The following is a 26,787-nucleotide window of genomic DNA, read 5'->3' on the forward strand; positions in this document are numbered from 1 at the left end:
CAACCAGGGGACCAAAGCTAGAGAGATGCCTCACTTCTGTTAACTGAGTCCCCCTGAAGACTCAGCTAAATGATGCCATCTTGCCTTACGTCCCTGGCTTTCAAGAGTGGAGGCTCAAACCAGATTAGAAACAGACAGTAGAAGCAGTCATGCTCAAATAAGTTCTAGAACAAAGTGGGGCATAAATAAATGAATGAAAATAAAATGATACAATGAAAAATGAACTTTGGCATTATGGAGTTAATGCCAAGGTTATTCAAATAATATGACATATAAGGCTGAGGAAATATCAAACTATCAGCATAAAATTGTGCAGCCTTTCTTCTCCAAACCAGTGCCCAAAGAACATAAGGAAATTCTCCCTGTTTCCGTGGGACACTAAGCAACCCAGAGACGTCTTGAAGTATCTGCTGGCTTGGTCCTAATGTAGCTTTTGTACAGTTCTCAGAGGCTCTTGTCAGGCCAGCCAAGTGAGGAATGCCCAGGACACTCAGTGTGATTAGTGACAGAAATAGCGAGAGCACAGAAGTGCCCTTGGTTCCTCTAGGTCGGTCTTCACCTGTGCACTAACAGTGGGTTTTTTTTTCCTCTTGATCACAGTATGCAACCGATTATAAAGTCGTGACCCACAACAGCAGCTCTGGAAATGTAACCCACGAAAAGGTAAAGCTTTTTATAAGGTCACTTGTAAAAATATGTCTAAAGCAAATCTTATTTCTTAATTGAAGGAGCATACAGGACATGTCTTTTTCCCAGCTGGGCCGAAAACTTTGGGGTTTGAGTGGGCTATTTGGAGCGAACAGGTTAGGTTTGCTCCTTTGGTTATTTACCAACACGGCCAAATACCATGTTGCTCTCAAAGCACTGCAATCCTCAGAGGATCCGTAAAACATTTTGTTGGTTGATTTATTCATTGTTTGTTTGTTTGAAACAGGGTCTCGCTCTGTTGCCCAGGCTGGAGTGCAGTGGTGTGATCATGGCTCACTGCACTGAACTCCTGGCCTCAACTCATTCTTCTGCCTCAGCCTCCCGAGTAGCTGGGACTACAGGCGTGTGCCACCATGCTCAGCTAATTTTTTTTTTTAAATGTTTTGTAGAGATGGAGTTTCACCATGTTGTCAAGGCTGGCCTTGAACTCCCCTGGCTTCACATAATCCTCCCACCTTTGCCTCCCAAAGTGCTGGGATTGTAAGTGTGAGCCTGTGCCTGGCCCCAGAAAACATTTTATAAAACCTTTTCTGCCATCTGGAAATGTAATTAATGAGTGATTTAAACTACCCCTACACCTATTACATTTTTAAAAAATCAACATAATATAAGGGAGAAATAAAAATAATTTCTAATAAAATGATCCATATTTTACCATGTAAATATACAACTATACTAGAAGACATAATGAAGTTTTCAGATACTTGCATTAGAATAAATAAATTGAGATTTAAAAGCAGTGAGATAGAAGTCAACTCAATATTGTTGGCACATTTTTTGCTATTTTTCTGCACATTTTGAAATACATGCTAAATAAATATTTTTGTCTATGTATACAGAATTACCCCAAAAGCAACAGCTACAAGTGCAGACCAACATTATGTCTCATACTAGTGACTTGGATATTATTCTAAAATGGCAAATAACACTTGTTGAAGTTCAGAACAAAATAAAGTCTCCCTTCAGTTTACATCCACTTGATATTCTTGGAAAATCCAGTGAATACTAAAACTATGCAGAAAAAATATTTATGGGTAAAACGGAGTTAATTCTAGCTCAGTGTATTTTTTTTTTTTTTTTTTTTTTGAGACAGAGTCTCGCTCTGTCGGCTGGAGTGCAGTGGCGCGATCTCAGCTCACTGCAAGCTCCGCCTCCCAGGTTTAAGCCATTCTCCTGCCTCAGCCTCCTGAGCAGCTGGGACTACAGGCGCCCGCCACCTCGCCCAGCTAGTTTTTTGTATTTTTTAGTAGAGACGGGGTTTCACCGTGTTAGCCAGGATGGTCTTGATCTCCTGACCTCGTGATCTGCCCGTCTCAGCCTCCCAAAGTGGCTCAGTGCATTTTAAACAGCTTTTTCTCCCTATATGACTGTCTGATAGGATGCTCTGAGGCCTGGGGGATGTAGGAAAGTCTGCATTTTGTTGCCTGAACATTTCAGAGCAGTTGGCATTCTTAGTACCCTGCCTACTATTTCCCACTAAGACACCACAATGATTATGACAACCAAAGTGCCCACACACATTCCAAAAGTCCCCTAGTGAATGATATCCCCCCGTTCATAAATGTGAATCCAATCAGTGGTTCTTGATTTTAAAAAATGGAGGTCACTTCCCTCTGTCTGGCCAGACGATGTGGCTGGAAGTCCAGCTGGGCCCGTTTTGACAGGCCCTGGATTCCACAGCTGGGCTCATTAGGATGTGGGTATCAGCTAGGCCTGCTTTCCAGGTAAGTGGCTCACTTCTGCATGCCACCTTCTTGGCACAGACACTTTCCGGCGTTATTTCATTTGAGCCTTAGGACAACCTGATCAGGTAGGATTTCATATCCCCACTACAAATTACTTGAAATTGTGGTCTTCCAAGGTTGATCAAGGCCATTTTGGCCAGTTTTTTTTTTTTAAAAACTAATTGTTGGCCGGGTGCAGTGGTTTATGCCTATAATCCCAGCACTTTGGGAGGCCAAGAAAGGAGGACTGCTTGAGCCCAGGAGTTCATGACCAGTCTGGGCAACATAGTGAGACCCCATCTCTACAAAAAATAAAAAATAAATAAAAGTTAGCCAGGCATGGTGGCACATGTCCATAGTGTCAGCTACTTGGGAGGCCGAGGTAGGAGGATTGCTTGACCCTGGGAGGTCGATGCTGCAGTCAGTCACGACTGTGCCACTGCACTCCAGCCTGGGCGACAGAGCAAAACTATGTCTAAATAAATAAATAGAAACCAAGGGTGATGAGTAAATGCTAGAACACTAATTGTCTCTGCAATAACTTTAAGTTTTGGCAAATATGGCTGCTGTGACTTCTCCAGTGGAAATACTGGTTACCTGTGAGCATCCACCTCAGCTGACATACACTTGCCTCCACTGTAAATTTCACCCAGGCATTTAAGGAGTCAGGCTTTAAGAAAGAGGCTGGATGCACTTTGGAAGGCCAAGGCAGGCAGATCACCTGAAGTCAGGAGTTCCAGACCAGCCTGGCCAACATGGTGAAACCCCATCTCTACTAAGAATATAAAAATTAGCCAGGCATAGTGGTAGACAACTGTAATCTCAGCTACTTGGGAGGCTGAGGCAGGAGAATCATTTGAACCCAGGAGGCAGAGGTTGCAGTGAGCTAAGATCATGCCACTGCACTACAGCCTGGGCAACAGAGCAAGACTCCGTCTCAAAAAAATAAATAAAAGAAAAAAAGAACAAAAGAAGGAGGAGCAGTGTGTCCTCGCTGGTTCCAGGCTTTCCTAAACCCTGTGGCAAGAAGACTGTATAAAGGCATAGCAGGTGTGGGCCTTGTCCCCAAGGATGGGATGTTGGTGACAGAATGAAAAGTCAAAGACCTAGCCAGGCATGGTGACTCACACTTGTAATGTCAATGACTCAGAAGGCTGAGGTGGGAGGATTGCTTGAAGCCAGAAATTTGAGACCAGCTTGGGCAACATAGTGGGACCCTGTATCTAAAAAAATATATTTTCTATACTAGCCAGGTATGGTGGCGTGTGCCTGTAGTACCGGCTACTTGGGAGGCTGAAGTAGGAGGATCCCTTGAGCCAAGGAGTTTAAGATTACTGTACTCTAGACAGCAACAGAGGGAGACTTTGTCTCTAAAAAGAACTAAATCAATCAAGGACCCAGAGGCTCAAGGATGCTTGGAAGGGTGCCTCTGACCCGTGGCTCTATCTTCCATGCCCACTTTGATCCCATGTAATAACTTGCCACAGACACATTCCTCCTAGGCTTTAGTTGAATCATTAATTCATTAAACAGTGATTTACTGGCAACAGCCAGGTGCCCTTCCCAGGTGCTGGACTCCGGTAGTGCTCAATACAGTCAAAACCCTGCTCTTACAAAGTTCATGTTCTAGTGGAGGGAATCATGTAATAAATAAGTATATGTCAGCCAGTGATAGGCACCAAGAAGAACATTAAAGCAGGGCAAATAGACAGGAAGTGTGTGTGTGTGTGTATGTATGTGTGTGTGGTGATGGGTACTATTTTAGCAGAGTGGTCAGGGAGGTCTTCTGATCGCGTGAGGGAGGAGCTATGGGGAGATGTGGGGGAAGAGTGATGTAGGCAGCAGGAACAGAATCTGCAAAGGTGCACCAGCGAGACTGCCCGAGGTGCAACTCTGGTTGTTTGTAGTCGCCTCGCCCCACCCAATGCTAAGTTTGCCCAGGTGTGTTACAGCCAGCATACCTTGCTCCAAACCCACCTGCCACCAGCCTCCTCTACAGAAAGGGAGTCATTTCATTGGAAAAATTATTGTAATTGTCCTCAAATCTGAGAGTTGGTTCGAAATCTGGAACTGCCTGACCTCAAATGCCACACCTTAGAATTGCAGACCTGCTAAAACCAGCTCTCTTTTTTAATTGTTAAAACAATTTTCTTACTGATGTAAGAAATTACATAATAAATGTGCATAGTTTGGGGGTACATGTGATAATGTAATACATTCATATAATTCGTAAAGATCAAATCAGCGTACTTGCGATGTCCATCACCGTAAACATTTGTCTTTTCTTTGTGATAGAAATATTATAATTATTCTAGCTATTTTGAAATGTACAGTAAATTATTGTAAAATATAGTGACCCTACTGAACTATCAAACACTAGGTCTATTTCTTCTATCGACCTGTACATTTGTATCCATTAATCAACTTCTCTTTGTCCCCTTTCCCCCCTACCCTTCCTGGCCTCTAGTAACCACCAATCTACTCTTTGTCTTCATGAGATCCACATTTTTAGCTCCCACATATGAGAACATGTGATATTAAAACCAACTTTCAAATAATAATTGAATTCACTGGTTTCATTGAATCTTGACCAATTCCAATTAGGACTTGGGACATTATCAAAAAGCGGGAGTTGACAGCCCCAAGGTCAACACCAGGTGTTAGCCATCCAGCTCACAGAATCCTAGTAGGTCAGTAGCAGAGCCAGCACTAAATTCCCCAAATTGTCTCTCTCCCCCAGCTTTCAGCTGTACCCACTGCACCCAGCTTCAATAAATCAAGTCCCAGGAGACAGTAGTGATAGTCAGAAGTCTTGGCCAGGTGCAGTGGCTCACACCGGTAATAATAACACTTTGGGAGACTGACTTGGGAGAATCACTTGAGCCCAGGAGTTTGAGACTGGTTTGGGCAATACAAGGAGATCCCATCTCTACAAAATCAATAAATAAACCTAGCCTGGCATGGTGGCGCATGCTGTGGTCCCAGCTACTCAGGAGGCTGAGGTAAGAGGATTGCTCAGACCCTGGAGATCAAGGCTGCAGTGAGCCGTGTTTGCACCACTGCACTTCAGCCTGGATGACCCTGTCTCCAAAAAAATAAATAAATAAAAACAGTCGTCTTATTGTCTGTGGAATTAAAATAACATTTTAAGAGGAAGACACTCCAGATAGAGTGAGCCTAGAATGATCTCCAAGATATTCCATTAATATAATAATAGTTCTTGCTGGTTTTCATTTGCCAGACACAGCCTAAGTACTTTACATACATTAACGTATTTATTCTTCATAGCAGCTTTACATATTAGCTACTGTTACTATCTCCATTTTATAAATGAGGAACTGAGTCACGAAGAGGTTAAGTAACTTACCTAGACTCCCACAACAAGGAAGTAGTGAAAGTCAGGCTCCAAAGCCAGTGCTCCCTAATTACTATTACTGCTGCTTCTCTATAAGTGATATCTATCAACATAAACAAAAGCGCCCTATACGGTGATCATTGTCCTCACAGTGAAAAGTTGGAAGAAAGGCCAGGCGTGGTGGCTCACGCCTGTAAACCCAGCACTTTGGAAGGCTGAGGCTAGGCGAATCACCTGAGGTCAGGAGTTCAAGACCAGCCTGACCAACATGGAGAAACCCCTTCTCTATTAAAAATACAAAATTAGCTGGGCGTGGTGGCGCATGCCTGTAATCCCAGCTACTTGGGAGGCTGAGGCAGGAGAATCACTTGAACCCAGGAGGCGGAGGTTGTGGTGAGCTGAGATCGCCCCATTGCCCTCCAGCCTGGGAAACAAGACCAAAACTCTGTCTCAAAAAGAAAGAAAGAAAAGTTGGAAGAAAATGAAAAGCTACCCCATCACAATTTTCATGATATATACGAATCCATGATTTTTGGTACATTTCATGTGAATCACACCAGACACCTAGGTGTCTCCAGTTAATTTGGAGATTAGAAAAGTATTTAGAGAGAAATTTGTGATGATTTTGAGTACCTATCATTTGCCAGACACTTGGGCTAGGGCCCAGCCTTTGCGCTCAAGCTGTAAGAGCTAGGGAACACCAACGATTATTTCATAACGTGTGTTGGTGGGATAAAATGTTTGTCTAATATGTGCTTGCAGTAAGGAGATTCAGCATTGCCTGAAAAAATTAAGAATACAGTATGTCTATGCATTTTAAGTCAGTGATTTAGGAAAGAGTATCCTGAAAAAGTCCATGTTGATCATGAAAACCTTCTGTGAAGTTTATCGGCTCTGAGGTCACTGTAAGAGCCTCACAACAAAACTAGACATTTAGGAGTGAAAGTTACTCCTAAAAAAGTCACTGATTTGTTATCTGAAGGAATTTTTTTTTGGGGGGGGGGCCAGTGGCTTGCTCTGTCGCCCAGGCTGGAGTACAATGGCATGATCTCAGCTCACTGCAACCTCTGCCTCCTGGGTTCAAGTGATTCTCCTGCCTCAGCCTCCCAAGTAGCTGGGATTACAGGCACCTGCCACCATGCCCAGCTAATTTTTGTGTTTTTAGCAGAGACAGGGTTTCACCATGTTGGCCAGGCTGGTCTCGAACTCCTGACCTCAGGTGATCTGCTGGCCTTGGCCTCCCAAAGTGCTGGGGTTACAGGTGTGAGCCGCCGCGCCCAGCCTGAAGGAAACTTTGACTAACCAGCTGTTCTTTCAAAAGCAGCCCTGTGAGGTGGCTCTCCAACCCCTACTTGAATATATCCCCATGACAGGGAGCCCACTACCTTCCACTTTAACCTGTGCCATTTTTTAGCAGCTTTCAGAGTTAACAACTAGATGAAATTTTTGCTTCTTGGCTTTCTGTGTCCTCAGACTACATCTCCCCTTAAGTTTCCTACCCCTTTATTTGCAGAGTTGCTAACGGTTAAATAAAATATGAGCCTTTTCTCATTCTGGGCACAGTGTTTCAGTCTGGTGGGGACACCAAGCAAATACATCTTTAATTCTCAGTCATCTGTTGTAAACTTGTTCTATCCTCTCTGATCCTGCAGATCCCCAAAGGCACTGAGATCGAAGGGATGAACATTTTAGGATTGGTCCTGTTTGCTCTGGTGTTAGGAGTGGCCTTAAAGAAACTAGGCTCCGAAGGAGAAGACCTCATCCGTTTCTTCAATTCCCTCAATGAGGCAACGATGGTGCTGGTGTCCTGGATTATGTGGTGAGTGCTGCTCTGCCATCTACTCTCTCTCTCCTTCCTCCTGCCATCCAGAAAAGAGTCCACCTTGCTGTTCTAGGTGCCTTTGTGGGGCCACCTGGCACAATGCTGTGTATGTGGTTGATGCACCACAGGCCAGGCTTGGTACAGGGCATGATGGAAGTGGAGACAGTTTCTTCTCTTGTCCAGGACCTCAGAGAGCCAGGCATGCACCACAGTTACCAGTCATTTCCTCAGTGTCCACACTGACCCCTTGGTGTTTCCATCACCGGGATCTGTTTATGGGTTCCTACCACCAGCCAGTTCATGTGGGTTGCCCATGTCATTTTGTGGGGCAGTGAATTCCATTAGTTTGCTATCTGTTGCATGAAATAAGGTTCACTTATCTGAAAATGATAGACTTCAAGCTTCAAAGGGACCCTTTACTATAGTAGTTCACAGCATGGAGGACGAGGACAAGTCTGTCTTCACCCCATGCATATATAAGTTGGAATGCTCTTCTTTTATGTAGGCTTTTTTTTTTTTTTTTGAAACAGAGTTTTGCTCTTGTTGCCCAGGTTGGAGTGCAGTGGCACGATCTCGGCTCCCTGCAACCTCCTCCTTCCGGGTTCAGGCGATTCTCCTGTCTCAGCCTCCCGAAAAGCTGGGATTACAGGCATCTGCCACCACACCTAGCTAATTTTTTTTATTTTTAGTAGAGATGGGGTTTCACCACGTTGGCCAAGCTGGTCTCAAACTCCTGACCTCAGGTGATCCACCCACCTTGGCCTCCCAAAGTGCTGGGATTACAGGTGTGAGCCACTGCGCCTGGCCCTTTTATGTAGGCTTTTAATTTGTAAGTGTTTCTTTGTGTGATATCAATGAAAGCATGATTCTTAAGTAACAACTCTTAGATTGATTCTTGGCTAAAAGGTAAAAATTTGATGAGCTCCCTCAAAGCAACTTCTCAGAAATCACACCAATTCCAGTATCAATCTCTCATAAGCTTTATCCTGCTGTTTTACCCAAACTAGACCTGTGTGGCTTCTACTTAATTAATTAATTTTTTTTTTTTTTTTTGAGACAGAGCCTCTCTCTGTTGCCTAGGCTGGAGTACAGTGATGTGATCTCGGTCCACTGCAACCTCTGCCTCCCGGGTTCAAGTGATTCTCCTGCATCAGCCTCCCAAGTAGCTGGGATTACAGGCACCCGCCCCCAAGCCCGGCTAATTTTTGTATTTTTAGTAGAGACAGGGTTTCACCATGTTGGCCAGGCTGGTCTCTAACTCCTGACCTCAGGCGATCCACCTGCCTTGGCCTCCCAAAGTGCTGGGATTACAGGCATGAGCCACTGCACCCAGCCGCTTCTACTTAATTGTTAAGAACTAGTTTCTCCTTCCATGCACAAAGCGTTTTCCTTATTTTCAACCCTTAAAGATCCCAGAACTTCTTTCTGTCAGATAGTGCCGGGTGACAGCTGGACTGATTTTAGGAGAAGTTTGAAATGGAATGGGAGGCTCAGTTTAGACTCCCTACCAGTGATGTTTCTCTTGTTCAATCTGAAAATTCCAGAGCCTGACTCTATCATTGCCAATGCCATTTTATGTGATTGTTGTTCTAGGGAGAGAACTGACATTTTCAGAAAAGAAAATGTGTCTGGCTGGGCGCGGTGGCTCAAGCCTGTAATCCCAGCACTTTGGGAGGCCGAGACGGGTGGATCACGAGGTCAGGAGATCGAGACCATCCTGGCTAACACGGTGAAACCCCGTCTCTACTAAAAAAAAAAAAAAAATACAAAAAACTAGCCAGGCGAGGTGGCGGGTGCCTGTAATCCCAGCTACTCGGGAGGCTGAGGCAGGAGAATGGCGTAAACCCGGGAGGCAGAGCTTGCAGTGAGCTGAGATCTGGCCACTGCACTCCAGCCTGGGCGACAGAGCAAGACTCTGTCTCAAAAAAAAAAACAAAGAAAATATGTTTAGATGTCAAGTTCTTTTCTTGGCTTTTTTAAAGTCTTGGAAATATTTTCCAAAGTTTAGACTAAAAAAAAGAAATTGGGGCAGGCGCAGTGGCTCATGCCTGTAATCCCGGCACTTTGGGAGGCCAAGGCCGGAGTATAGCTTGATCTCAGGAGTTCAAGACCAGCCTGGGCAACAAAGTGAGGCCCTATCTCTACAAAATATAAACAATTAAATTAAATTTAAAAGTAAAAATAGAAACCGTATTAGTCCGTTCTCACACTGCTATAAAGAAATACCTGAAACTGGGTAATTTATAAAGAAGAGAGGTTTAATTGGCTCACAGTTCCACAGGATATACAGAAAGTATGGCTGGAAGACCTCAGGAAACTTATAAGCATGGCAGAAGGTGAAGGGGAAGCAGGCATGTCTTCACATGGCCAGAGCAGGAGGAAGAAAGACAGGGGGAAGGCGGGGGATTACAATTCGATATGAGATTTGGGTGAGGACACAAATCCAAACCATATCACTGATACTCCTATGTTAGGACATTTGCTTTCTGTTTTGTTTTTGTTTTGTTTTGTTTTATTTGTTTTTGAGATGGAGTTTCGCTCGTTGCCCAGGCTGCAGCGCAATGGCACAATCTCAGCTCACCGCAACCTCCACCTCCCAGGTTCAAGTGATTCTCCTGCCTCAGCCTCCCAAGTAACTAGGATTACAGGCATGTGCCACCACGCCTAGCTAATTTTGTATTTTTAGTAGACACAGAGTTTCTCCATGTTGGTCAGGCTGGTCTCAAACTCCTGACCTCAGGTGATCTGCCCACCTCGGCCTCCCAAAGTGCTAGGATTACATGCATGAGCCACCGCACCTGGCTGGACGTTTGCTTTTAATCTGGAAAGCAATTTAGTCATTCCTTCAATTTTATGTACCAGTCACAGAAGCAGGTATTCAGTAAGGCAGATCCTGCTGAATGTCTAACTGCAGGAAGAGAGTGAGAGACCTGTTGCTCAGAAATGTATATTACACAGAATTGAAGTTTAAAATGCCTTAACTAGTTAAGGGATCTCAACCAAGTGTGTTAGACATTGTCAGTATTACCACTTTCTTCATGAAGTCTTTCCTTTACTAACTACCCACTCCAAAACCCTAGTACCTGCCTACCCTACACTATTCACAGAAATAACTTTCAGTTGTATTAAATCCAGAGTCAACCAACTTTGCAAGCCACATGCTCTCTATTGCAACTACCCAACTCTGCCACTGGAGGAGAAAAGTACCTATTCACAATTTGTAAATGAAAGAGCATGACTATGTTCCAATAAAACTTTATTTACAAAAACTCACACTGCTAACTCCTGGATTAAACTAACCAGGGAGGAAGGAAGAAAAGAAGGAAAGAGAGAGGAGTCTTTTAAAAATATTAGAAGAGGCCGGGCGTGGTGGCTCAAGCCTGTAATCCCAGCACTTTGGGAAGCCGAGACGGACGGATCACGAGGTCAGGAGATCGAGACCATCCTGGCTAACATGGTGAAACCCCGTCTCTACTAAAAATACAAAAACTAGCCGGGCAAGGTGGTAGGCGCCTGTAGTCCCAGCTACTCGGGAGGCTGAGGCAGAAGAATGGCGTAAACCTGGGAGGCGGAGCTTGCAGTGAGGTAAGATCTGGCCATTGCACTCCAGCCTGGGCGACAGAGTGAGACTCTGTCTCAAAAAAAAAAAAAAATTAGAAGAAAATATAGAGGCAGGAAAAGTCTTCCTAAACAAGATATAAAAAGCAAAAGCCATAAAAAGCTGCTAAACTTAACCACATTAAAATATAAAAAGTCTGCATGCAAAAGATACTTTGAACAAAGTTAAAAGTCAAGACATTCATTTCTAAAAACTGATATATATATATATATTTGCATACTGTATATATAGAAAAAAAAAGTTCTGATTACTGAGAAAGAAAAATCACTGAATGAACTATCAGAAAATGGACAAAGTATGTGAAACCTGAATGACCAATAAACATTTTAAGGGATGCTCAACCTCATTAGAAATAGGGAAATGAAAATTTGGTTTTATCAGGTACTGATAACAGTGAGGGTGAGGTTTCTCAACCATGACACTATTGACATTTTGGGCTGATCAGTCTTTGTGGGAGGCTGTCTCGTGACCATAGGATATTTAGCACCATCCTTGCCCCCACCTGCTTGATGCCACTAGCACCATGCCCCCAAAGTCGTGACAACCAAACTGTCTTCCAGACAAAATCATCCCTGCATAAGAACCACTGTTGCAGAGGGAAGATTATTCTCCTGGACTGCTGGTGGGAATGTGATATGGAATAACCACTTTGGAGAGCAATAGGGCAGTATCTACTGAAATTTAAAATGTGCACATCCCATAACTCAGCAGTTCACTTCTTAGCATCTCTACCTAGAGAACAAAGGCATGTGGGCACCACGAAGCATGTCTGCGGTGTCGTTTGTAATGACAATCCTGGGAACAACTTAAAACGTCCCCCAACAGAGGATGATGACAAAGTAACCTATGGTATTTCCATTCTGAAGACAACATTTAAAGACAATGAGGTAAAGGTGGAAACAACCCAAGTGTCCACTAGTGGATGAATGGATAAACAAAATGAGATCTAGACATACAATAGAATATTATTCAGCCTTAGAAAGGAGTACAATTCTAACTCATGCTCCAATGTGGAGGAAGTCCGAAGACATCATACTAAGTGGAATAACCCAGACACAAAAGGACAAATACTGTATGATTCCACCTTTGTGTACCTAGAATAGTCAAATTCAGAGAGACAGGAAGTAGAACGGTGATTCTCAGGAGCTGAGAGGAGGGGAAAATAGGCCATTATGTTTAATGATTTCAAAGTTTGGGATGATGGAAAAGTTCTGGATTTGGATAGTGATGATAGTTGCACAAGAATGTGAATGAACTTCATGCCACTGAACTCTACACTTAAAAATGGTTAAGATGGTAAATTTTACGTTATGTATATTTTACCACAATAAAAAATGAATGGGGTAGATTTCTATGTATTGATATGAAAAGATTTCAAAGATATAGAGTGAAAAAGAAATAAACACACAGATTTAAATACATACCTATGTATCTAATTGCATAAGAGGTAGGAGTGGTTATTTGAGGAGAGTCCTGGCTTGAGGATGGTACTTAAAGAAGATTTTGGTGTTATCTATGTTTTAATTTTTTGAAAGGAGAATGTATTCATGTATTACTATCGGGTTTTTAATTAATAATTACTGCTTAGAATAGCTCTAGAAAGAAAATTCTAGAAACCAGTGACATTGTCTCCAGGGAGGGGAAATCTGGGTGCTTGGGAGACAGATGAGAGGGAGATTTCACTCTATTCACTCTTTTGTACCCCTTGAAATTTGAACTATGTGACATTATTACCTACACAATTAAAATTTACAAATAAAGTCAGCAGTTAGAAAATTCTTCCTGAATTTATATTAATTCAAAACAACTGACTTTTGTTCTTTGTAGCTCCCACAGTCCATTCCTTCCCATCCTGCCTTTAAAAAACTCTCACGCTCCAGGCGTGTTCCCAGAGTGTCATTGTTAATGACTTTTTCCCACGGAATCATGTTGTCTAAGCCACAAAGACTTTAAAACTTCACAGAAGTCCCAGCTTTGGCTCAATTTTGTATCACAGCCACTCTGTGAAATAGGTGTTAGTCTTTTGTGTTTCAAAGTTCTCAGAACAAGGCTAAGCAAAGCCAAAAGTCAGGCTCACAATCCTGGAGGCTTTGATCTCGATGTCCTTGCCTTTCCTCCTGGGAATCCCTGTGACCGGTAGAATCCTACTGTATCCAAGGGGAAAGACGGCTGGGTTCTGATCCTGACTCCGTTACCCTTGGTAAGTGGTCATCCTCATTTTACCCAGTCTCACGGCCTGTAAAATGGGGATGGTATAACCCTGACCATTTCGGTTCCTCGAGGTTATCCTAGAGAGAGATGAAGATGGCCTGGTTGAAAGTCCCTGTATTCTGCATCAGGAAGGGCCTGCATCTCTCACCCCAGCCTTGTCTGCTACTGATGAGTACCCTGTGCTTGTGCCCTAGGTATGTACCTGTGGGCATCATGTTCCTTGTTGGAAGCAAGATTGTGGAAATTAAAGACATCATCATGCTGGTGACCAGCCTGGGGAAATACATCTTTGCATCTATATTGGGCCATGTTATTCACGGAGGAATTGTTCTGCCACTTATTTATTTTGTTTTCACACGAAAAAACCCATTCAGATTCCTCCTGGGCCTCCTCGCCCCATTTGCGACAGCATTTGCTACCTGCTCCAGGTGAGTGGGTTTTGGGTCTCTTCACTGCTCTGAGCCATATTAACATGGAACCAGGTGAGCCAAGTGGTAGATGCACAACCAGTGTCTTGACATACTTTAATTCCTGGAAAACTCTAAATCGGTCTTCTGTTATTTATTTATTTATTTTCTTTTTTAAGAGACAATATCTTCCCAGCCCAGGCTGGTCTCAAACTCCTGGGCTCAAGTGATCCTCCCACCTCGACCTCCCGAGTAGCTGGGATTACAGGCATGTGCAGCCACACCGAGCCTCACGTGATTTCTTAAAATGACCAGCCCCACAGCTTTTCTGTATTCCCCTGGGGTGGGTTTTTGTTTCATTTACTATTCTACTGAAGTGACCTCATTCTCTTCTCCCTTTTATGCCTTAGAGGTCAGCAGATCATTAGTTAGCCCAGCTGCCGGTCCCTCACCCTTATTAGGAAGACTTTTGCCTGAGTAAAAGAAGGCAGCCCGCCTAACTCAAAATGCATTGCAGGGAAGTTTCTAGAATGGTTCCTGCCCAATTCTCCCTTTCTGGATGTATGAATTAGAAAACGAGTCTTGAGGCACCGTGGTGAGGGATGCATGCTCAGCCCCTCTAGGAGACCACAATAGTGTGGGATTATCTAATTTAGCACAAGAGATGCATCCTGCCATTCACTGGAAAACCTTCAAAAAAAAAAAAAAAAAAGCACTGGGTTTTCCACATATGTTAAAACTTTCAAAGGACGGCAGCACATCGTTGCATACACACATTTAGTTTTGCCTGTACTGCTCATTTCCTCCCAATCTGGATGGCTATTTATATAACAAGGAAGTGGGAGTAAAAAAAAATAAATTAGGGAAGGAAGTTCCTCTGGCCTAGACAAAAAACCTCTTTCTCAGCTGCACCAACTAACCTCTGCAGAGCCTGCAGAGCCAGCTAGAGGGAGCAGGTGCTGTTCTTATGGTTATCTACTTAGTTATTCTTTCCAAACTCGCTGAGCCATTTCTGGTTTTTGGCCTAAAAGAAAAAAAAATCATAGTTTACCATTTACTTTTAGGAGGGGAGCACTCAAGAGAGGAGATGCACATGTAGAGTAAATAGTTGTTCGTTCTCTTGGGAACATTTTACACCAGGAAGAAACGTGCACTTCTTAAGAAACTTGGAACACGTGAATCCAAGTAAATAATAGAACAGGTAAATGAAGGCAGTCATATTTTAAGTATTTCGGGAGTTGCCAAAGCCTCTTGTTGTGACAGAAGTTTTAAAGTGATTCTGATTTTTCCCCTTATTTCATGAGAAGAAAGCCAGAAATTGTTCTGTTCTGGGGTCTGAGACAAGACACGTTAGCCTGCCTGGGGCTGTTGTCATGTCTGGTGGTTTGTTTTTCCCATTTCTAGCTCAGCGACCCTTCCCTCGATGATGAAGTGCATTGAAGAGAACAATGGTGTGGACAAGAGGATCAGCCGGTTTATTCTCCCCATCGGGGCCACCGTCAACATGGACGGAGCAGCCATTTTCCAGTGTGTGGCTGCGGTGTTCATTGCGCAACTCAACAATGTAGAGCTCAACGCAGGACAGATTTTCACCATTCTGTAAGTTCCTCATTCTTTCCCTGGCTCAAAACTGAAGGCTTTTCTTGTGGTTTCCTTTGAAAAACCAATCTCACCACGACCTGGTGTCTCGCTAGTAAAATGAGGACAGTGGGGATTCGTTGCTTGACGAGCGTATGTTGACTCTTAAGGGCATAGCCAGCAGAGCCTATGGTGGGACGGTTTTTAGTTTCCAGTCACATTGCAGCTGCATGGTCTGCATTTCCCTGCATCCACTCCATGCTCTATGTTAATGGCTGGCCCTGCTTTGCCGTCCCTTAGAGTGACTGCCACAGCGTCCAGTGTTGGAGCAGCAGGTGTGCCAGCTGGAGGGGTCCTCACTATTGCCATTATCCTGGAGGCCATTGGGCTGCCTAATCGTGACCTGTCTCTGATCCTGGCTGTGGACTGGATTGTGTAAGTAACAAGTCCCAAGAACACCAAAACGAGTCTGCACTGAGTCCCCTGGGAGCTTGACACTGCTGGGCCTGGGGCATGCAGAGAAACTTCAGATACACTCCAGCCTTCTGAAGGAGCCTGCAGTGGAGCTGGCACAGCAAGATTTAGAGCTAGGAAAAATTAAACAATATGAGAGTCACATGCCCGTGAACATCCAGGAATGACCATGAGATGTCATTACCAAGAACTTGCTTATAGCATCCAGTAAAGTAGGGGTCCACAGCTGAGGCCCTCAGCACAGGCCCAGAGGACATGAGGGTCTATGGAGTTGTTGACTGCATAGGAGTAATAAGTCGATGGAGCAGTGATCCTTTGGGAATGATTGTCCCTGGCCAGGAAAATTCCAAGGAGTGATTTCTGTGAGGGGAAAGAGGATGAACCATGTCGATGTGAGTGACTTGGGCTCGGGCTGGGGCTCAGCAGAGGAGGAGGTAGGGACGAAGGTGTGATCCAGACCACATCTCTGGGGCCGCTGTGAAGACACAAAACAGTTTCTGTGCATGGATTCCTTGAGTCACGTGATATCTTTTGCAGGCATGAATAATATGGTTTATAGGGAAGGTTGGCTGAGGTACTAAAGTTGAGACAGAAGAGCCTGTGGGTAAGAAAAAGAGCCCTGGAGCCCAGGTGCCTGGGTTGAAATCCCAGCTTTCCTATCTATAGTTGTGTAATGTGCACTGTGTGTGCTTTGGTCTGCTCATCTGTAAAATGGCAATGATCAGAGCAGCCACACCAGAGTTGTGGGGAAGATTGAGCAAGTTAGCACAGGAACAGCACACAGAATAATGAGCACGTGGTAAAATATTCAATTCATGTCAGCAAGGAGAGACACTCCAGAGGTTTGTCACAGGCAGGGCCTGGCACTGGGCTCGTGGACTGGCCTGGTGCAGGGGGGAATGGTAGTTTTTCCAACTTGAAGGGGCTTCTCGGGGCAATGAGGGTGAAATCTGCAAAAGAGACCTGCATTGCCCAGACACCTCATCAGAGGGAACTCCGTGCCTGAGCTGGCCAGCTGGACAGGACCAGAGCTGACAGAGGCCCTCTCTCCTTCCTCACCCAGCCACCTCCTGTGCATGGAGAAGAGGCATCCAAGAGGTGCTTGGCCAGGAACAGGGAAATAGGGCACCAGGCCGGCTGCCCAGCAGAGACCTGAAGTCACACAGGCCCGCCAGCCACCCCATCCCCTCTGATTCTGCAGACAGCAGGACCATACTCTGCAAGGAGTCAGCTCCCCAGTGCCCTCAGGGAAGATCACATTTTCCCCTCTCTTCAAAATGTGCACAATACTTCCTCTGAGCTCCAGGGACAGGGGAATGGTATTGGCTAATCTATAGCACAACAAGCTAGCTTCTGAAAAGGACAATGATATTTTCTTTGAGGTGGTATTTATATTTGCCGATGGCAGTGGAACACATATGAAGATTAACATCCGCAGTAAAGCAGCGTTGACATGAGAAAAAGAAGGGAAACTCCCACAGTGTATTATTCAGTGGAAGAAAAGCTAGACACAAACCTGTATCCACACTATTATCCCAATATGTTTGTTTATTTGTTTACTTATTAGAGACAGGGTCTTACTGTGTAGTCCAGGCTGAGTGCAATGGTGTCATCATAGCTCACTGAAGCTTTGAACTCCTGGACTCAAGCAATCCCCCCACCTCAGCCTCCTGAGTAGCTAGGATTACAGGCACACACTACCATGCCCAGCTAATTTGTTTATTTTTTGTAGAGATAGGATCTCACTATGTTGCCCAGGCTGGTCTCAAACTCCTGGCCTTAAACAGTCCTCCCACCTCAGCCTCCCAAATTGCTGGGATTACAGGCATGAGCCACTGTGTCTGGCTTATGTGTGATTTTTAATGATGGTATCTAATACATATAAAATACGTGTATAGAAAGGTGACCGGAAGGAAATAGATTAAAATGCGCACACAGATTCACTCAGTTGTGGACTAGGGGTGAGTGGCTTGTTTGCTTCTTTATGCTCTTCTTTATTCTTTCTATAAAAATAAAAAGTGCTTAAAGAAAATCAATTTAGAATAAGGTAAAGCCTACGCCTTAGAAGCATGCTCTCCAGGAAGCAACAGGGCCCCTCACAATCATGACTTTCCCTCGGCATCCAGGCTGCCTGTGACAGGACCCGATCCCCCAGCAGTAGATGTAATAGCTACCTCTTCTTTTCCCGCCAGGGACCGGACCACCACGGTGGTGAATGTGGAAGGGGATGCCCTGGGTGCGGGCATTCTCCACCACCTGAATCAGAAGGCCACGAAGAAAGGCGAGCAGGAGCTGGCTGAGGTGAAAGTGGAAGCCATCCCCAACTGCAAGTCTGAGGAGGAGACGTCACCCCTGGTGACACACCAGAACCCCGCTGGCCCCGTGGCCAATGCCCCAGAACTGGAATCCAAGGAGTCGGTTCTGTGATGGGGCTGGGCTTTGGGCTTGCCTGCCAGCAGTGATGTCACACCCTGTTCACCCAGCCGCCAGTCATGGACACAGGGCACCGCCCTTGCCAACTTTTACCCTCCCAAGCAATGCTTTGGCCCAGTCGCTGGCCTGAGGCTTACCTCTCAGCACTGGCATCGGGCTCCCCAGCCGGAACTGGTTACCAAGGACAAGGACACTCTGACATTCGGCTTGATCCACGTCCAGGTGCAACTGTGTGTACACCAGGCATCTGTTTGGAAACAACCCCTTGAGCTGCCAGGCTCAAGAAATCATGGACTCACAGGGTCCTGTGGTTATGCCTGGGAAAAATGCAGATGTATCTCACTGTCCCCGGTCAGCTCTGCATCAGGTGTTTTCTGAGCAAACCAGTGGAGTTTATGGTCATCTGTTGCATTGCCTCGAGTTGTAGTCATTGAAAAAAATGCTCAAATTCTTAGCCATGGCTGGACTTTGCTGAGCTGGGACTCAGGTGTTTAAAGAGTCTGTGCTATAGCGAGGTGTGGGTAGCTTCTGATCCCTGGGTTCTGGGAGACTGCAGGTGCTCCACAATGTCAAGTTAGAAATACTCCAGGTGGGTGTTAGCACTGTGGGCATCTCTGGTCCACAGCCTTAGGTAAACAACTTAGATTCTGAGGTCAAAGGAAAAAGGAGAGGGAATGCAGCCTTGTGGGGGCGAAGAGAGGCAGAGCGTTCTCTAATCTAATCAGGACCGGACAGGTTTCACACACAATTGTCCCAGTTCTCATCCCAGCCCTGGGGCACTTTTCTGCTTACTTCTGGAGGCCTGGGCTTCTGACAACACTGTAGCTTTTTCTCCATTCACTCTGATTTGGCAACAGGCCAGAGAGGGGCCTCCTTCACTGGGGAGGTGTGATGTAGTCATCACATTCAGGATGCTTGTTGATTTCTCATCTATTATTTGAATTCAACTGGACACTCTGTAAAATGCTGCACTGCGGCAAATACAAAACAACCACCACCCCAGAGAAAACCATGTACGAATTGGAGTGGAGTACCCCCATTTGCAGGTTCCCAGGTCCCCTGGCTTTGGCTGATTTCAAAATATAGATCCCTTTCTTGCCAGTACATCCAAGTTTAAAATTATCAGCAAAATGGTCCATGTTTTTCCAATTATCTGCTGACGCGGTTCTAAGCTAAGTGAGGGGGAAGATTTGAGAGCCTGCTGTTTGTGGCTGTTGACGCATAGTCGTGATGTAACAGGTCCTGGTGCCTCACTTTACCCCATTTGTAAAATGGGGCTAACGTCACCTGCCTCAGAGGGATTTGGTGAGGCAAACTGTTAATCTGTGAAGACAACCATTTCACTTCTTGGATATCAAGTGCTAACCCAATATGCTCTTGTTTTTTATGTAAGGTACAGCTTTCTCCATGGAGTCCTTCTGCTGGTGAGGATAGCGTTTCTGAGCAGGGCTTTGTTCTCTATGTGCATTAGGACTTTTATCATGCCCTTGTTGTGTGTGTAGTTACTTGATAGCATCAGACACAGCCTCTTCCTAATGTCCTTCAAGTTTTCATGAACCAGCGACCCCACCTTCCACCACGGTTCTGGGCACCTGATTTTGCTGTGAACCCCAGACCCAGGCACTGTTTCTGCCACCCTGTAACAGGCCATTAACGCTCCCCAGTGTTCAGCCTCCTTCATTCCCTTGTTTTCCCTGTTGCTATGTGTCACCTGGGCCCTACAGACGGGGGCACACGCTTATGGATGTGTGTACCATTGAGATGAGAATGGGTAGATGGAATGGAGACCATCGAGCCACATACCCTTCTTAAAATTGAGGACATGAGCCTGAGCAGAAGGGGTGAAGAAGAGCCATGGGACACAGAGTTGACCCAGCCAGGGGGAAAACCCAGCTCTCTTTAAACCAGCTAAGCCATTCCAGTCTCCTGTGAAGCCAGGAGGGACCAGGAACCATGCAGAGGAAACTGGAAACTGTTCTCCGCTGGGTAGAGCATGTTGCTGATACTCTTCTGTTTTCAAGTGAAACAATCACATTGTTTGATTCCAAATGGCAAATGAACACTCACTATTTTTCAGGCTTCAGTAAATCTTTTTTCTTCTTTCATATATATATATATACACATACACGTATATCTATACACACATACGTGTGTTATGTGTATGTGTTGTATATATGTGTGTGTGTGTGTGTATATAGTTTTAGCTCCAAGCCAAGCAAGTTTGTGTGTGGATAGAGGTGAACTTAACTACAAGTTCAATGTCTTTGGTATCTTGATTTTCCCATTTCTAAAGACGAATTTCACAAAGCCATAAAGCGTGAAATTAGAGCTGGACTTAAGACTCACTGGCTGACCATCCTGTGTCGTGGCCTGGCCCTACAGTAAGAAGCGTGTCTCAGTCTGGAGAAGGGTGCTTTTGAGGAGTGTGCAGGTGGCCCTTCCCCTTGCAGGCGAGAAGAGAGAATGTGCCTTGTATCTTCCTGGTTTTCAGTCCACAGAGTCGGTAGACCAAGGGTTACCTGACTGGGGAAAATCTCATATCTCCTTGTCCGAAAACGTTTCCCCTGCTGTTCTCTTTCTAACATGTTGTCATAAATCTGTTCAGATACTGTTTATCTGACTGTTTTGTATGTGTGACAATTGCCTTAAAACATAGCACAGTCCTCAGAAATGAATACAGTGTTTCCATCGGAATCCGCAGTTCCTTTATTCCCTTCTTGGGTGTTGAAGCGGCACTTGCTGATGGAGGAGCTGTTGCTCTTCTAGGAGATGGGCTTTGGGTGACTAAAGGGATTTGTTTTCCTTGCTCCTTTCATCAGGCACGAGCCCCTGAGGCAGGGCAGGCATGCTGGGGGCAGCGCTACTGCCGGAGCTGCTGTCGCTGATCCTTCTGCGGCCACCAGCTTGCAACTGGGAAGTGTCAAGCTGCTCAGGGGCTTCCCAGTCCACACCAGCAGGGCTCTTGCAAAAAGTGTGTGGTTTTGCCACATACCTCCATATAGTTACGTCTTGTCAGAACAACTAGGTCAACATGCCTTAACTGAGCATCTACCGTAAGGCAAGCTTCAAGTAGGAACAACAGGAAGAATGCCCCAGGCCCTAGAATTCTGGGAAAGTCCTTGAAAGAGAGCAGTCGCCCATGCCTCTGCTATGGCACCACCACACCTAGCCCATGCTTTTATATAATCTTGTTTTCAATGACACCACATTCCAGCAACATTAGGGAATCTAGACACCTCTTATAATAGGATTATCCTGCAAACAGAGTGGAAGCCTCTGAATAAACAGATCCCCTCTCTGACCTGAACATTTCCAGCTCTTCATATAATACAGGAACCAGTTTTCATTTCTGGGCAAGCCCCAAAGGATGAGGAGTTCACACCAATCAGGGGCCTGATGGGGCCTGTTAGGAGTAACAATTTGGATTCTTACCCTGAAGTGTGGTTGCCTTGATTCTCTGTTGTGGAGAGTGTTTGGAGGTTGGGATTAGTACTTGGTGAGTCAGTTTTCTGATGCAACCAAACCAAGACGAGCAAATCTACACTCTCAAACCATCTCCCCTGGGGATCAGGAGTGCTGATCTGATGAGCCACTTGAGCCTGCTCAGAGGAACTGTAAATCATGTCTGAATAGCACAGACAATGTAGCAGGGAGGACCACAGGCTGTCCGGGTTCCACTCCCAGCTCTGCTGTTTGCTTGCTGCATGTCCCTGGGCATGATAACCTCTCCATGCCTCAGTCTCATATTTAAAATGGGGAGACCGAGTGCAGTGGCTCACACCTGTCATCCCAGCACTTTGGGAGGCCAAGGCAGGAGGATTGATTGAGGCCAAGAGTTTGAGACCAGCCTGGGAAGCAAAACAAGACCCTGTCACTATAAAAATTTTAAAAATTAGCTGCACACCTATAGTCCCAGCTACTCCACAGTTTGGGGTAGGAGGATCACTTGAACCTGGAGGTCAAAGCTGCAGCGAGCCATGATCATGCCACTGCAGTCTAGACTGGGTGACAGAGTGAGAGTCTGTTTCAAAAAAATACATATTCTTTTTAAAAAATGTTTTAAAAATGTTCTTAAAGAAAGAAGAGCCTTAGCTGGGCACGGTGGCTCACACCTATAATCCCAGCACTTTGGGACGCCGAGGTGGGAGGATCACTTGAGGTCAAGAGTTTGAGACCAGCCTGGCCAACATGATTAAACCCCATCTCTACTAAAAATAAAAAAATTTAGCCGGGTGGGGTGGCATGTGCCTGTAATTCCAGCTACTTGGGAGGAGAATCGCTGGAACCCGGGAGGCAGAGGTCTCAAAAAAAAAAAAAAAAAAAAAAAAAAAAAACCGCCTTTTACCCAAACATGTATAACTGATGAATGAAGTTCAACACTGTAAGTTAAAGTGTGGTCTGGATCTAGGAAACTGATTCTGTTTACAGTGGTGGGGCTGCCTCAGCATGCAGTTCCACCACCATTCATCTATTCTGTGCAAATGGAGCTTGCAGGAGTTGTGCAGTACGTAGCCTTCATGGCTATAATGTGACAGCCCTGAACTGTGCGGGTGAGTTGCAGTTAAAAGTTTTGACTCTCAACTCAAACATAAAGCATGTTGAATCTGTCTTTCCTATAAATTGTTTCCCTTTTAATAGTTATGGGCTAATCAGTTTCAAAGCAATAGGGCTGCAGTCTAGAGGAACTTCCTTAATCAGCTTCACTAGTCATGATTTTTCCATTTGTGGTGTTCCTCTAACAAAGCATCTGTGTTTGTGGCTACATGCTTTGTAGTATTAATGAACCTTTTCTCTCTCTAGTCCTCAGAGCACCCTGCATTGGCTAGCTGGATTGCTCACAGACGTTCCTCACCTCCAACCAAGCACCTTTCAGAGAACCAATCTCGTGACAAAAGCATGGCCCTGAGATCTTGTGAGTGGTAGCCCACTCCATTCAGCCCTTGCAGAAACAGTACAACAATGGTCAGGCCTGAAAGAGCCCAGATGCCAAAAAGCACAGTGTTATAAACCCAACAAACTGATCTACAGGGGAGAAGTCAGTTTCGTAGTTTCCTTCAGGTGCGGGGAGACAGGCCTGTGAAGTGCTAGGAATGCTCTATTTCTTGATCTGGATGGGTGTTTGCTTTGTGATAATTCATTAAGTTATACACCTATGTGGTTTGTTTGTCTTTTGGGGATGGAGTCTTGCTCTCTCACCCAGGCTGGAGTACAGAGGTGCCATCTCGGTTCAATGCAACCTCCGCCTCTCGGGTTCAAGTATTTCTCCCCACTCAGCCTCCCAAGGAGCTGGGATTACAGGCTTGCTCCATCACACTCGGTTAATTTTTTGTATTTTTTTTAGTATAGGCGGGGTTTCACCATGTTGGCCAGGGCTGGTCTTGAACTCCTAACCTCAAGTGATCTGCCTGCCTTGGCCTCCCAAAGTGCTAGGATTACAGGTTATTTATGTTTAATAAGTGTACACTTTTACTTTTCACAAAGTGAGAAGAAAAAACCAGGGGTGTAGGAGGTGGGTGGTAATTAGGGCCCAATGGAAGACCCGGTAGCGGTTACCAGTCACTTTGGATGACCATGTTTTTTCTCAGCTGTCCTGTGACCCATCAGAAATCCCCTCAGCTAACTGCACCTTGGTCATCTAGAGCAATGGTCAGCAAACTATGGCTCACAGGCCAAGCCAGCCCATTGCCTGTTTCTGTATGGCCCGTGGGCAGTGCCCCGCACATGAGCAGCATGAAACACAGAGGCCAAGCCTGGGTGTTTCCCTCCACCTGTGTCAGGGCCGACTTGCCCATGAGGCATAGGACTTGCAGGGCCTGAGGCCCACAATGCTTTTAGGGGTCCACAAAATTTTCTTTATTATTATTTTTTGAAACAAGGTGTCGGTCTGTCGCCCAGGCTGGAGTGCAGTAGCATGATCACGGCTCACTGTAGCCTCCACCTTCTGGGCTTAAGCGATTGTCCCGCCTCAGCCTCCCAAAGTGCTGGGATTACAGGCATGAGCCACTGCTCCAGCCCCACAAAAATATTTTCATTTACTTTTAAATCAGAAAAATGTCCCCAGGATATTGGGATGACGTGAACAGGTGGCTTGACGCCCATAGCAGGAACGCATGGATGATTTTCCTATTATCAGTTTTTGTTCTGCAACAAAATGAGGTACTGAAACTCTGGCAAGTCTTTGCTGAGCCCTAGGATAAGCTGGGCTTGTAGGGCTCCCCAGGGGAGCAGCCCCCATTAGTAGAACCTACCCCTACCCCCCACGCCCCTACACACAGACAAAGTGGGCATAGCAGGGTCTCTTCCTCAATAAAGTGCTAGCTGAGGAGACACTTGTCCAGGAATCCCTGATCTCACCCATTTCCACTTCACTAAAGCACACTGAAAAGCATTAGCCTGATACATACAAGATACCTGATGTATACATATCTATGGAGATTTAAGAAAGAAAGCAACCATCAACTGCTAAAATACTTCCCTGGAAGCTCAACCCTTCCATCAAAACCCAAATCCAGTCTGTCCCTAAGAGTGAGAGTCAAGGACAAGAGCACACCCATTTTTAGTAGATCTATGGCCTGCTGGGAACATGAGTCATTGCCCCTGGGTACCCAGCACCACTTTATAAATATAGAAGATAGTATGAAGTGACAAATGGATGGCGAAGTTTAAAAATCTTTAGAGGACTGAATCATTGTTATCATTCCTTATTTCTAATGTTTTGTAGCGTTTTCCTTCAGACAAAATTCCCTGTGTTCCCCAGCAGGCCGCATGATGGGAACAGGACCATGAGAGAGTGAGCCAGCTGTGCTGTGGGGCTGACTCAGTAGTAGCCGTGTGTCCTTGGGCCGGCCACTTCCCCTTCCTGGCCTCATTTTCCTCATCTGTGAACTGCGGGGTTGGACTAGATGGGCCCTGAATTCTAAGTCTTTTCTGCTCCACTGCCTATAGAATGTGAAGGAAAATTGAAAAGGAAGACTTTCCAAGAGGGACAGCAGAACAGGAATAACAATCTACCGTGGCATTTTTCTTGCCTGTGGTTCCCAACCTGGATGCATATTAGACTACTCTGGGAACCCATGCCCAGGCCATACCCCAAAGCAAATAATCAAAATTTCTGGGGGTAAGACCCAAGCACCAGTGTTTTCAAAGCTGCCCAGGGGTTTCAGCCAAGGCTGAGAACTGCCAGGTCAGCAGCAGTGTGGGCAGCCTAGGAATTCTGCTTTTAACAAGCTCCTGGCAAATACTTGGGCATGTGAGTGAGAATCACAGACCTAGTACCCTCAGCATCTGTGGGCACCCACGTTCATGGTCTTTTCTGGAAAACTCCATTCTAGGTAATTCCCCAAAAGCCTCTAACTACAGTGGCCATGGATGACCTCATTTGAGGGGAAATCTGCTCTTGTTTATACCCTGTTGGCCAAGGAGGTGATCTTTCCACAAACAAAACTGAAATGCAGAGCCAGGCATGGTGGCTGATGCCTGTAATCCCAGCACTCTGGGAGGCCAAGGCAGGTGGATCACCTGAGGTCAGAAGTTCGAGACCAGCCTGACCAACATGGTGAAACCCCATCTCTACAAAAAACACAAAAATTAGCTGGGTGTGGTGGTGCACACCTGTAGTCCCAGCTACTCAGGAGGCTGAGACAGGAGAATTGCTTGAACCCAGGAGGCGGAGGTTGCAGTGAGCCAAGATCACACCACTGCACTCCAACCTGGGCAATAGAACGAGACTCTGTCTCAGGAAATAAATAAATAAATAAACAAACAAACAAACAAAAGTGCCTCTACTGGTGTCTTGCAATACAATGTCTCAAAAGCAAAAAACAAAAAAACTGCAGTGCAATTCACACTCTGATTGTTGTAACATGGACAATTACAGAATCATCATTTCCATGTTTCATCTTGCTGCTACCTGTGGTTCCATTAAGAATCAAGATTTTTTTTTTTTTTTTTTTTTTTTTGAGATGGAGTCTCGCTCTGTTGCCCAGGCTGGAGTGGAGTGGTTCGATCTCGGTTCACTGTAACCTCTGCTTCCCAGGTTCAAGCGATTCTCTTGCCTCAGTCTCCTGAGTAGCTGGGACAACAGGCATGCACCACCATGCCTAGCTCATTTTTCTATTTTTAGTAGAGACAAGGTTTCACCATATTGACCAGGCTGGTCTCAAACCCCTGACCTCATGATACTCCTGCCTCGGCCTCCCAAAGTGCAGGGATTACAGGCATGAGCCACCAAGCCTGGCCAAGAATCAAGAATTCTTTAAGGAGAGACAGTATTTGACTGGGAAGCTGGCCTCCAACCACAAATGCTACTTACTACAAAAACCTACGAGGTTATCTGAAAGCCTCAGACAATGCCTGTGGAGAGAGGAAGAAAAGCCACATTCACAAGGATAAATAGGGCAGAGTAGAAACCCTATCCACTGGTTCTCAATGTTGAAGGCTCATTAGATTCACCCACG

At 45.4% G+C, this 26,787-nt stretch overlaps 1 protein-coding gene across 1 annotated transcript in view; it reads left to right on the forward strand.

The window, feature by feature from the left end:
• Positions 1-21,019, forward strand: part of SLC1A4 (solute carrier family 1 member 4) — a 35,277-nt gene extending 14,258 nt beyond the window's left edge. Inside the window, exons 3-8 of the mRNA XM_023224015.1 lie at positions 601-663; positions 7,440-7,606; positions 13,634-13,867; positions 15,251-15,445; positions 15,725-15,859; positions 18,091-21,019. Of these exons, the coding sequence (XP_023079783.1) occupies positions 601-663; positions 7,440-7,606; positions 13,634-13,867; positions 15,251-15,445; positions 15,725-15,859; positions 18,091-18,325 (1,029 nt within the window). The 3' untranslated portion in view covers positions 18,326-21,019. The remainder of the gene's footprint in view (positions 1-600; positions 664-7,439; positions 7,607-13,633; positions 13,868-15,250; positions 15,446-15,724; positions 15,860-18,090) is intronic.
• The last annotated feature ends 5,768 nt before the right edge of the window (positions 21,020-26,787 follow it).

The sequence above is a fragment of the Piliocolobus tephrosceles genome, chromosome 15 (assembly GCF_002776525.5).
Source record: "Piliocolobus tephrosceles isolate RC106 chromosome 15, ASM277652v3, whole genome shotgun sequence".
Classification (NCBI taxonomy): domain Eukaryota; kingdom Metazoa; phylum Chordata; class Mammalia; order Primates; family Cercopithecidae; genus Piliocolobus; species Piliocolobus tephrosceles.